The sequence below is a fragment of the Carlito syrichta genome, unplaced genomic scaffold (assembly GCF_000164805.1).
Source record: "Carlito syrichta isolate Samal-C Ts95f unplaced genomic scaffold, Tarsius_syrichta-2.0.1 Scaffold301889, whole genome shotgun sequence".
Taxonomy (NCBI): domain Eukaryota; kingdom Metazoa; phylum Chordata; class Mammalia; order Primates; family Tarsiidae; genus Carlito; species Carlito syrichta.
Genome location: NW_007245985.1, coordinates 48,619 through 59,764, shown reverse-complemented (window position 1 = coordinate 59,764; position 11,146 = coordinate 48,619). Strand labels below are relative to the sequence as shown.

The 11,146-nt window shown below is 32.3% G+C and overlaps 1 protein-coding gene across 1 annotated transcript in view; it reads right to left on the bottom strand.

Annotated features, from left to right (window-relative positions):
- Positions 1 to 11,146, bottom strand: part of PLOD2 (procollagen-lysine,2-oxoglutarate 5-dioxygenase 2) — a 61,810-nt gene that overhangs the window by 13,367 nt on the left and 37,297 nt on the right. Inside the window, exons 7-10 of the mRNA XM_008055590.2 lie at positions 8,649 to 8,750; positions 5,549 to 5,674; positions 3,457 to 3,578; positions 2,681 to 2,785 (exon numbers count right to left, since the gene is read on the bottom strand). Of these exons, the coding sequence (XP_008053781.1) occupies positions 2,681 to 2,785; positions 3,457 to 3,578; positions 5,549 to 5,674; positions 8,649 to 8,750 (455 nt within the window). The remainder of the gene's footprint in view (positions 1 to 2,680; positions 2,786 to 3,456; positions 3,579 to 5,548; positions 5,675 to 8,648; positions 8,751 to 11,146) is intronic.

The following is an 11,146-nucleotide window of genomic DNA, read 5'->3' as shown; positions in this document are numbered from 1 at the left end:
TCAAAAAGATACCTGCACACGCATGTTTATCGCAGCGTTGTTCACAATAGCAAGAACCTGCAAACAGCCATGCTGCCCGTCAAAAGAGGACTGGATTTAAAAAATGTGGTACATATACACAATGGAATACTACACAGCCATAAAAAAGAACAAAATCATGAATTTCGCAGCAACCTGGATGGAACTAGAGTCTATAATACTGAGTGATCTCTCACAGAAACAAAGATCCAAGTATCACATGTTCTCACTCATATAATGGACCTTAAACATCCAATGCAATAGTATACGAAAATGACTGACCGTACTGGGAAACTATGGTGGGGGGAGGGAGATGGTATTAACAGTAGCAAATATCTGTCTGGGAACGGGGAAACACCCCATATCAACAGGGTGCCTGAATGAAGCGCAATTGTATACCTAACCCTTAACTGTACCCCACAACTTCATAATAAAAAAAAAAAAAAGAACTGCATTTATATTAATTTAGGGAATAATACTTCATATCAGTAACTGACCATATCAAATACTTAATAAACAATCTTGTAATTTTATAACTCTAGGTGCCTCCTAAAAAGGGTTGCACCCAAAAGTTTAGAAAATCAAAATCCATCTGCTGTGTGCTTCAATATTTTTGAAAATACAAATGTAAAGATAACACTGAGCAGGACAATGAATTTTACTATAAAATTTAAGGAGTAAGCCAGGCTCGGTGGCTCAGCCTGTAATCCCGTGCCCTGGGAGGCCGAGGTGAGTGGATTGCCTGAGCCTGCGGGTTCGAGACCTGCCTGGGCAACTTGGCGAGACCTCATCTCTACAATAAATCAAAAATTAGCTGGGCGTGGTAGCGCACGCCTGTAGTTCCAGCTACTCGGAAGGCTGAGGCGGAAGGATCGCCAGAGCCCAGCAAGTCGAGGCTGCGGTGGCCAGGAGCAGCCACTGCACTCCAGGCTGGGCAACAGAGTGAGACTCCAACTCAAAAAAATAAATAAAATAAATAAATAAAATTTAAGGAGTAAAGTTGATATCAGGTGGTAAATAGCAGTGGTAAGAAAAGGAGAGGGAAAAGAGACCTGATGAGATGCTAGAAAGACACATGTGCAGCATGTATCATATTCCCTGTTCCTCTAACCTTCAGCCAGACCTACTAAATATAACAACCTGACACATGTAAAGTTCTTATGGATATTACATGCTTGTTGGATACAGAAGCAAGAACCATAGATCACATAAACCCAATCTTCTGATAACTAACAGAAATTCATGGAATTGGAGTCATAACCTGAGTTTTACTGACACTTTAAGAGACAAGGGCCCCAGAGAGCAGTTGAGCTTTTTGTGAGGGAAATTTTTTTATTTCAGAGTATTAAAACATTAGGCCAATGTTATATTACTATTAGTATATTAAATGCATAGTATGAATTTATTTACTAGTTTACTAAGAGAATAGTTAATATCTACAAAAATATGATAAAAGAAAAACATCTAAATTTATTAAAAGCACATGTGTATTATACACTACTCCATTTCAACCAAAGTAAGAGGAATTTAACAATGCAAATTCAAGAAAATATTACTAAATTAGATCTTAAGAGTTATAAGTCATGCTCTAGTCCACATCTCTGGGGTATCCCAACTGCTTTTTCTTGCCAGATATGCAAAACTTTATTCATATGTTTTGGAAAATTACCTGCAATTTATAGATAGTTAACTGAGACTTGTAAGTATTTATAGATAGTTATACAGGGGCTATATGTATAGATTGCTATAGAGAAGTCTTAGATTTTGAAGTAAAAATTGAATTTTCAAATTGACAAATTCAAGCGGCATATCTATTTTGTATAGGGTGGGTTAATAGAGCATAATTTCCCACATACTTTATCTAGCAAATTAAAAACAGCCATTCTAACATTCATCTCCCAAACATTTTACTTATTATGAGAAACAATTGGTTCACACATATAAACTTACTTAGAATAATACCTGGCACTTATTAGGCACTCAATAAAGTTGGGCTATTAGTAGGAGTAGAAATAACAGTGTTATTAGTAGTAGTAGCAGTAGTCCTAACAAATGAGGATTAATATAATTATAAGCTGATATACATGATGTCTCTTTCCCACTTCGATTCAGTTAAATGAAAGCAGGCACTGGCAAGTGATAAGTAGCTCAGCAGTAAATAAAACTACAGACCTGACTGTGGAATGATGTGTATCTCCAAAATTTCTTTCATATTCTAAGGACTATAATTCTGTATGCAATAACTTTTTGGGTCAGAAGTTTTATGAAATTCTACTTTACAAATACAGAGAATAAAACAATTCTAAACTTTATTATCATCAGCTATATCATAATTTCTCATAGCTTTAAATAGGAAAATAAGCCAAATATAATTATAGTCCAATAAATGTATTAATTATATTTATATTAATTATAAAATTATATTTAAACACAATTGTATGTGTGATTATAACTAATATTAAACACTTCTAGTCATCATCAGGTTGTTTTCTATGACTCTTTTAAAACAAAAATAATTAATTAGAATTGCAGGTTTATAAGGTGCCAAAAATAACAATGTGAGTTCCCTCTATTCACTAAACACAGATAAGTAATGAGTGTCCACATCAATGTGAAAAATTATCATTTTATTAATAAAATGATACTGGATATTAGATAGTACCTGTTTTGTTCAATCAAAATTTTTAAAGTCCTTGGATTTGTCAAAACAACATCTGCATCCACACTAAAATAATAAGCACACTTTTCATCCTGACGGCAAAAATCCCTGATTGAAAAAGAAAATGGAATTAGATAAAATAGATACCAGTTGATTAAAAAACCATTGTGTAAAGCTTTTTTTTTTTTTTTTTTTGTAAGCAGCATTTATTGAGAGGACAGAAAAGCTCCCACAGTGGGAAGGGACCCGAAGGGGTTGCCCTAAAGCTTCTTATATTTAAAATGTTTCTTTAATATACTTTTCTAATCAAAATAGTAAGACAATATCCAAAATGATAAATATTGTCTTGAATTTCAAAATAGTCAACTTATCATCACAGATATATTCACAGGTAAAAACAACACTCAAATTTTAGGACAGATAAAATATAGTTTAAAGTCACAAAACATTCAGTCAGAATGGCAATTTCCAATTTAAAATCTAATCCTCTCTGAAAAGGAGAAATAATCCTCCTCAGCTCATAGTTTCATAGTTTAATTCATAGTGTAATTAAATGTTGACTCCTAGCCATTATGAGAAAAATGTAAGTTACTTCCTTGGCGCTTCACGTGTAAATAAATACACACAAACACACAGTTTAGCACCAAGAGGAGAGCAGTTAAGCAGGAATAGATGAGACACCCAAGTTTACCATACTATTTTTTTAAGGTTTATTTTTTTCTTAAAGTTTCATTAGTAAAATAATTTAATTAATTTAATTTAAACTTATTAAGACATACATTCCCATGTTTCTGGCTTCCGCTTGACTTAGACTTTCTTCTGGTCCTACAATTTTTATAGTATTGATTTCATGTTTAGCTTTATCAAAAAATACTTTGATGTCCTTCTCATGATAAACTTCCTGTAACATTTTAAGAATCAAAAATTAGAGAGAAAAGAAGACAATAAGATAACCAAAGTATTCATACGTAGAGAATGCTTCACAAAGTTGTGAATCCCTCAATTTACCTATTCACTCAATTACAGACAAAATAATAACCACATTAAACAAATTATATTTAAATATCACTTAAATGGCACATGAAGAATCTAAAATACATACATATAAATATTGTTAAAAGAAAAGATACTTCAAAATTCTTTTAACATCTACAGCTAGACAGGTATTTGAATAAATATTTAAATCTTCCACAAGATCTTGCAGAAATACTTAAATCCTGAGTACTATGAAATGTTTATAACTGGAGGGGGGAAAAAATGGCCAGAGACTTAGACATGTGTCCTAAAATATCCTGAAAAAAAAATGTTTATTAGACCTAAAAGATATTAATCTGAGTTGGAAATACAAATAATCCCATTTTACAAAATAAAATGTTACAATATCCTCTGAAGCCAGAAAGAAAAATTAATAACATAAAAAATTTTGTTTTTAGAAAAAAAGGGGAAAATTTTACAAAATTTTGACAGATTAATGGGAACATAAAAATTATCAATTTAGTGTGATTCAAATGTGCTAAAATTCAGGTAAGATTATCTGTTTCCATCATTATAATAGCATTTAGGAGTTTTTTATGTTTCAAGTATCTAAGTCTCCTGAAAAGCTGATGCCCTTCAAACCTTGTTAAAATTACTTACCATATAAAAGTTTTACAAAGTTAATCTTAAAAGAAAAGAAGATAAAAAACTCTTCCCATCAACAAGTTTAAGGTCCCATGAAAGCAGGAAAAATACCAATAAAAGGCCCAACACACACAAAAAAATACTCTGGTGTAAGTATATATACTATAACACATTTACAAAGCAAATGCTCAATGTTGAGCCCTTTTAAAACCTCTTTAAGCTGGTTTTCTGCAAACTCAAAATATTCTTTGGAAAAGGTGAATCATTAACTGACATGTACATTATGAAAAAAAGAACAAAGGTAAACAAAAGTACCAGGACAGAAGAGAGAAAACACAATACTTTACAGCTAGTTAGTTTTTTAAGATGATGTTAAATACCAACTGTCTTAACAGGAAAGAGATAAAGAAATGGGAAATACTGAGGAAAAACGTCTTTAAGTTTAGATTACATGTGAGAGGTATGTGGGAGGCTCTAAATATTTTTGTTTGTTTGTTTGAATTGGAGTTTGACTCTGCTGCCCAGGCTAGAGTGCAGTGGCACATTCATGGCCACCGCAGCCTCGAACTGCTGGACTTAGGTGATCCTTCCAAGTAGCTGGAACTACAGGCGCGAGCCACCACATCTGGCTATTTTTTTTTATTTACTATAGAGACGAGGTCTCACTATGTTGCCCAGGCTGGTTTTGAACCCCTGGACTCAGTTCATCCTCTCACCTCGGCCTCCCAAAGTGCTAGGATTATAGGCTTGAGCTACCACACCCGACCAATATATATATATATTTTTTATGACAGTATCAAAATCCTTTGGGGGCAATATGCCAATGTGTGATTAATTAAAACAATACTCTTTCTGGAAGCTGTTTCAAGTTCTGATGCTATGGCATTATCGTAAATTACAAGCAAATTAATACCAGTTCTTTAAAAGAAAGTACAAGAACTAACCAAAGGCAAAGGGGTATGTCCTTTGATGTCTCCTTCATTATATATTAAGTGTGCCATATGAAAATGTCTACTATTCAGTCATTTTTAAGCTACAAAAATTGGCAGTTTTGTGTGGTTCATCCCATTATTATAGTGTTAGTTTCTAGATTCTAAAATACTTAGACCCTAAAAAGGCAGGGCTGTAATTACTCCAAAATTCTTCCACTGAATTTAGCCCAATGAATATTTTTAGACGTAAATAACAAATAGCTTCAAAAAAAGACCAAAATCAGTTTTCATGTGAAATATTCATTTCTCAAATACTTACTTTGTTATGAATAAAAACTTTAAGTGCTTCTTTGGGGTAATCCAGAGTCAGCAATGTGTCCAGAAAACGAGGCAGGAAAGGGGTTGGTTGCTCAATAAAAACACTTATTGTTACATTTGGATAGACCTTTGTTTGATACAAAACATAAAAACAACTTATCATTAGTGTGGTTTTATTTTAAATTCTATTCAAACGTTAATCACTATAACATAGAAGGAACTAGAATCTCACTTCAACATAATCTGCTAAATCTGAATAGCCTTATGGCAGTTCTCTAACCCTTAAAATAAAATTTTGAGGACCCCATCAAAGTGATTTTACATCTTGGTTATAAGTTAGGTTTAAGGAGGAAGCAATCATGTTTATTATATGAATGTAATTAAGGATACTGCTTACTCTACCAGTCAATGCTTCTTTTATGAGAGCCCTTAAGAAATTTCCTCAGATCTGAAAGCTTCATCTGAGAAACAAAAATGCTAATTATGTTCCCTTTCTGTTTCTGTGGTTTAGAGTTCAGTGCTTAATTTATTAAGTTTGTTATCCCAGATAAAGCAATAATAGAGGTCTTAAGACTTGATTTCTATCTTTCAATATTCCCTTTAATCTCATTTTATTGACAGTCTTTTACTTTCCTTTATTATTATACTATGTATATATAAGGAAAGCTTTTTCTTTCATTAATATAATTTATCTTAATGTACTATCTATTTTTATATATTTTCTTAAATCCTCTTTTGGTATGTTTTAGTGTGTAGTTTATCTTTCATTCACTGAATAAAAACTACTGAAATATACATTATATATGACAGTCCTTGTGATGGGCAACATTAAGCAAAAGAAATGAAAACTCCTGACTTGGAAAACTTTCAACTGGATGGGAAGACAGAAACATAAATAACTACTATGTAGCAGTGTTATTACCAGAACTATATGGGAGACTCTTTTCAATGGCTTGTTAAAAGCATGTCTTAAAGCATGAACTTAAGCATTATAGATTTTTAAAAATGCCTTACATGTTAGGTGCTGAATGAAGTAACTCTTCCCATCTTTTCCACATGGTTCCTCATACTTTCCTCCATTATCTGAACTGTAACTTAATATTTGCCTGCATAAAAATATACCTTGAACACTATCATCCTTCTTTAATCTGTCAATTAATTCACTCACCCAAATATTTATATATTAAACTTATACATATAAAATGTCCTATTATATATTTATCATATATACGTACAAAATTTTATTTAACCCTCCTTCCAACTCTCTGAGATGATCACTATTATTTTTAAATATGAAAAAACTTGCCTATGGCCCACACAGTTTAAGAATTAAGTGAAGTACACCTATATGCAGAAAAAAAATTTAATACAAATATTTTTCTATCTTTGCACCAGAAAGTTTATATAAAAGGAAACAAAACAGATAAAAAGAATTAACTCCTCCTCCAGAGGACACTACACTACTTTCAGAGAAAAAAAAAAAGTCAGGATGGATTTTTAAACATCTTCATAATGCAGTTGCTTCATTTAGAAATATTCAGACTTTCCAAATAGGAAACATTCAGTTTGTTATCTGAGAGACTTGCCAAAAAACTTATCTTCAAGTAAACTAGGGCTCTATTCATAAGCTTCAAAATATACACAAGTTACTCTTTATCCTCCTTTCAGACAGGAAGGAGAATAGAAACTATTTAATTCAGAAACTTGAGCATATTACAGTGTAAAGTTTTGTATTTGCATGGGTTCAGGGGTTACCAGAGCTATATTCCCGGGAGTTTTATTTTTGCCTGCATTGCTTCCATCTATCTAGCACCTGCAGATACTTAATAAACCTACAGTGAATGAAGGAAAGAATCAGTCTTAATGACAAAATAACTCCTTAGAATCTAATTGTTCATACACATAAAAATTCTTCCAAGTTACTACAGCAATTTTTTGGAAGAAAAATGTTACTACAGAATATCCTAAAACTTCTCTGTCTGACGATAGAACAGGATCTATATAAATTTATAGATTAATTTGTTTAACCTCAAAGTATAAATAATAAAATAGAATTATAATTCTCTAAGAAAAACACAAGTAGCCTGGCCTATGGTATGTATATGACATGCCGGTAAAATTTCACACTGGTCAGGAACACAGGGTCTGCAGTCAGATTACCTAAATCTAATCTCTACTCTAACACTTAAAAATCATGTGCCCTCAAGTATATTACTTACCTTTACATACCTCAGTTTTTTCACCTGTAAAACTGAGTCATTAGCACTACCTACTTTAAGGGTTTGTGTTGTTTAAACAAGTTATTGTATTTAAAGTAGTTGGAATAGTCCAGAGTTATATAATTGTATATTATTTTTTAAAGTCATAAAATTTGAAAATCAAGCACAAATAACATGTCAATAAAAATGCCGAAGCCTCTCTCTCTCTCTCTCTCTCTCTCTCTCTCTCTCTAGCTATTTGCCATTGCTTTGCTAAGTTATGATCTGACCATATGGCTCCCTAAGTTATGGCCGCCATGTTTCCTAGCTTTGACTCCCTTCCCTACCTTGGGGACTCACTCACTCACTCACTCTCTCTCTCACTCTCTCTCTCTCTCTTTCATTCTGTCTTTCTCTCTCTCCCTCTCTCTCTCTCTGTCTCCATTTGCCATTGTTTCGTTAAGTACTGGCCAGGTCATGTGCTCTTTGAGCTACAGTCACTGTCATGTTTCCTAAGCGTTGGCCCCTTCCCCTACCTTGGGGAGGTGAATCTCCTCTCTTTCTACTTTCTAAATTAAAAAAAAAAAAAAGCTAAAGCATTGTAATAATTTTTTTTTCTCAATGCTGTGCCCAAGCTAACAGAATAAGATAACACAGGAGGATCCAATCACAGAAAGTTATTAAATATTAACCCCAGGCCTCTTTCATTGGGTTCAATTATTAGCAGGCTTTGCTTTCAAAAAAAGTTCAGAACACAAATCTAGTAATTCTCTGAAGCACTATGTTTTAAAATTATGAATCTATTGCTTACCATACAATCAAAACTATAAAACTTATTTGTCCTTTTTTTACTATAAACCACAGCATTTCATGTCTATGCACTTTCTAGTCAATTCTACTTACATCTACTGAAGTCAAGTCAATTGTATCAAATTGACAAAGAGTGCAGCCATTATCCTGTGTCCACGAATTAGGCACATAGTTTCCAAAGTAATTCAGGAGAATCTAGTAAATGAAGGAAAACGATATTAACAAAAATAGGGCCTTTCCCATCAGTATGCTTTCATTCTAATCATTTAACTTCAAAGCATTTTTTTTTTTTGCATTCAGTCATTCCTTTAGTAATTCTATTAATATCATCTAGAGATGCATACTTAACAGGTTTCTCCAGACTATGAATTGTAAAGCAGGACAAAGTATGTCTTAAAATACCAAAAAAAGTGTCATAAATCATAAAAGTCATTTTATTTCATACCATATAAGGAATAATATAAGAAAAGACCATTAAAAAGAAATATAAATCAAACAATAAAAGTTTTAAATGGGTCAGAGAGACTTATTGGAAAAAATACAAATAAGAGTCATATGAATGCATTATAATAATAAGATAAATGTGTTTAAAGGCTCAACACAGACACCTTCAGTACATGGGGCAGTGGTAGTGTGACCTCTTACCAACATATCACCACACAAAAGAGATATTGAGTAAATTTTATCACCAAAAGGCACTAAGCTCTTCCTGGAAACTATGCTACTATAAACTAGGCTTCTGGGAAGTGATTTAAGGGCGCTGATTCAGGAAAAGATTGTGGGGGGCAGATGCAGGACAGAGGTAATAATTACATTAAGATTTGCTCTGCACTCTCAAAAGACTATTGAATATCTTTAGAGTTTGAACAATTTAGGAAAAAATTCCTGCTGATAAATAATTAATAAATATAATTACTACACACTCCACAATTTTAATGCCTAGTAAGAGCATTTGCAGTTTTTAAAAATTCTTTCATTCTACAAACTATATTTTTGCCTATACTATTAAAAGGAAACACCTAACATTCTCATTGTGCTTATATAATTAATAATTTTTCATTGAAAAGATGAAATCAAAAGAAAAAGCATCTATGTGTAACATATAAGGGTCAAAAAATGTATACAAGAGCCAACTAGATTTTTTTTAGCTTTCTAAGGTCCTAAAGGAGATGTTCAAGTGTAGGATACACGATATGGTCTAGTAACATTTTACCAGATTCCTCCCAAATGTTTGGGATTTTGTTAAAATAGTCTCATGGTATTGAAACTTTTAAACAATGCTGCTGAAACAAGAACTTTAATTAAAATGGTAAAATCTCTGTGTTATACAACTATACTTAACCTCTACAGCAAAAATACAGGACATGGACAAGTAACTCATTCACATTTCTTTTGGATTACACGATAATTCAGGAAACAAATTACAAGGCAGGAAATATGTAGCCATGATATTCATTAATGGCATTTCAAGAGTCAATGTGGTCATTTTAAAGCGTCTTGATAATAAAAACAGAAATTAAAATGTACTGTTAATTATCAAGGGACAAATGCAAACATTAATCACTCATGTTTCTACATGTTATTGTTTTGAAGGAAAAGGGATTTATATGAAAATGGATCCCATGTTAAGCATTATTTTTGAAAGAGACAATGAATATGCAAGTGAGAAATGCAGTTTTTTAAAAAAATATCCTGGGAAATAATTTTTTTTTAAAGGAAGAAAAAAATCTTCTAAATATTTGACCATAACTAAATCCACCATCACATATAAAGATTAGTACTTTTCCTATCTTAGAAATCTCATTGAAAATTTATGATTTATTTCATGAATTATTGATCAATCTACTAGAGTCTGATATGAATTTGAAAATGATCAATAGTTTCAAAAAGAGCATAAAATGCCATTACTTTCAGTTTTCAGTAAAACTTCATTTTGTGCTTTCTACCTTGATTTGTTTCATAATTAAGATATGATATTAAGATATTTTAGAAACATTACTTTTGACTGGAACGTCCCTGTTTTTGTATTTGTCAACACTCAAAACAGAGGTTATTCAACTGCCATCCCCATTTACATCTGTTTTTGTCATAAAACTGCAGACTTTTCTGCTGGCAACTCTGGAAGGTGCAAGAGACTATTTGCGTAGTTAGGCTGGTCTGGGCACCCCTCAGCTACTAGGTGGTAGTATTTTCCTGATTCTTCTTTCACAATATCAAGCTGCTTCCAAGTATGATGTCATTTGCATTGGCAGAGAAACTTTTCCAACCAAATCCCTTTCTTCTTTCTTTCTTATAAAAATGTATCCAATTATGTAAGGTCACAATGATTCCAGCATTGTGACTTCTATGCACAAAAGTAAGGTCCTTATTTTTATTGCAAACCAAATTAGTTTCTGAAATGATATATTTTTGTGTGCAGATCAAATAATTTGACCTTCCCCTGTTTATCTCTGTATAAAAATACTATCAAATTAATAATGATTACCTTAAGATACATACTCTGATATTTAAAGGCAAAGGCTGGGCACTAAAATAAGCATCTTATGATGAATTACTAACTATAAATGAGCTCAAAGAATAAAAAGTAAAGT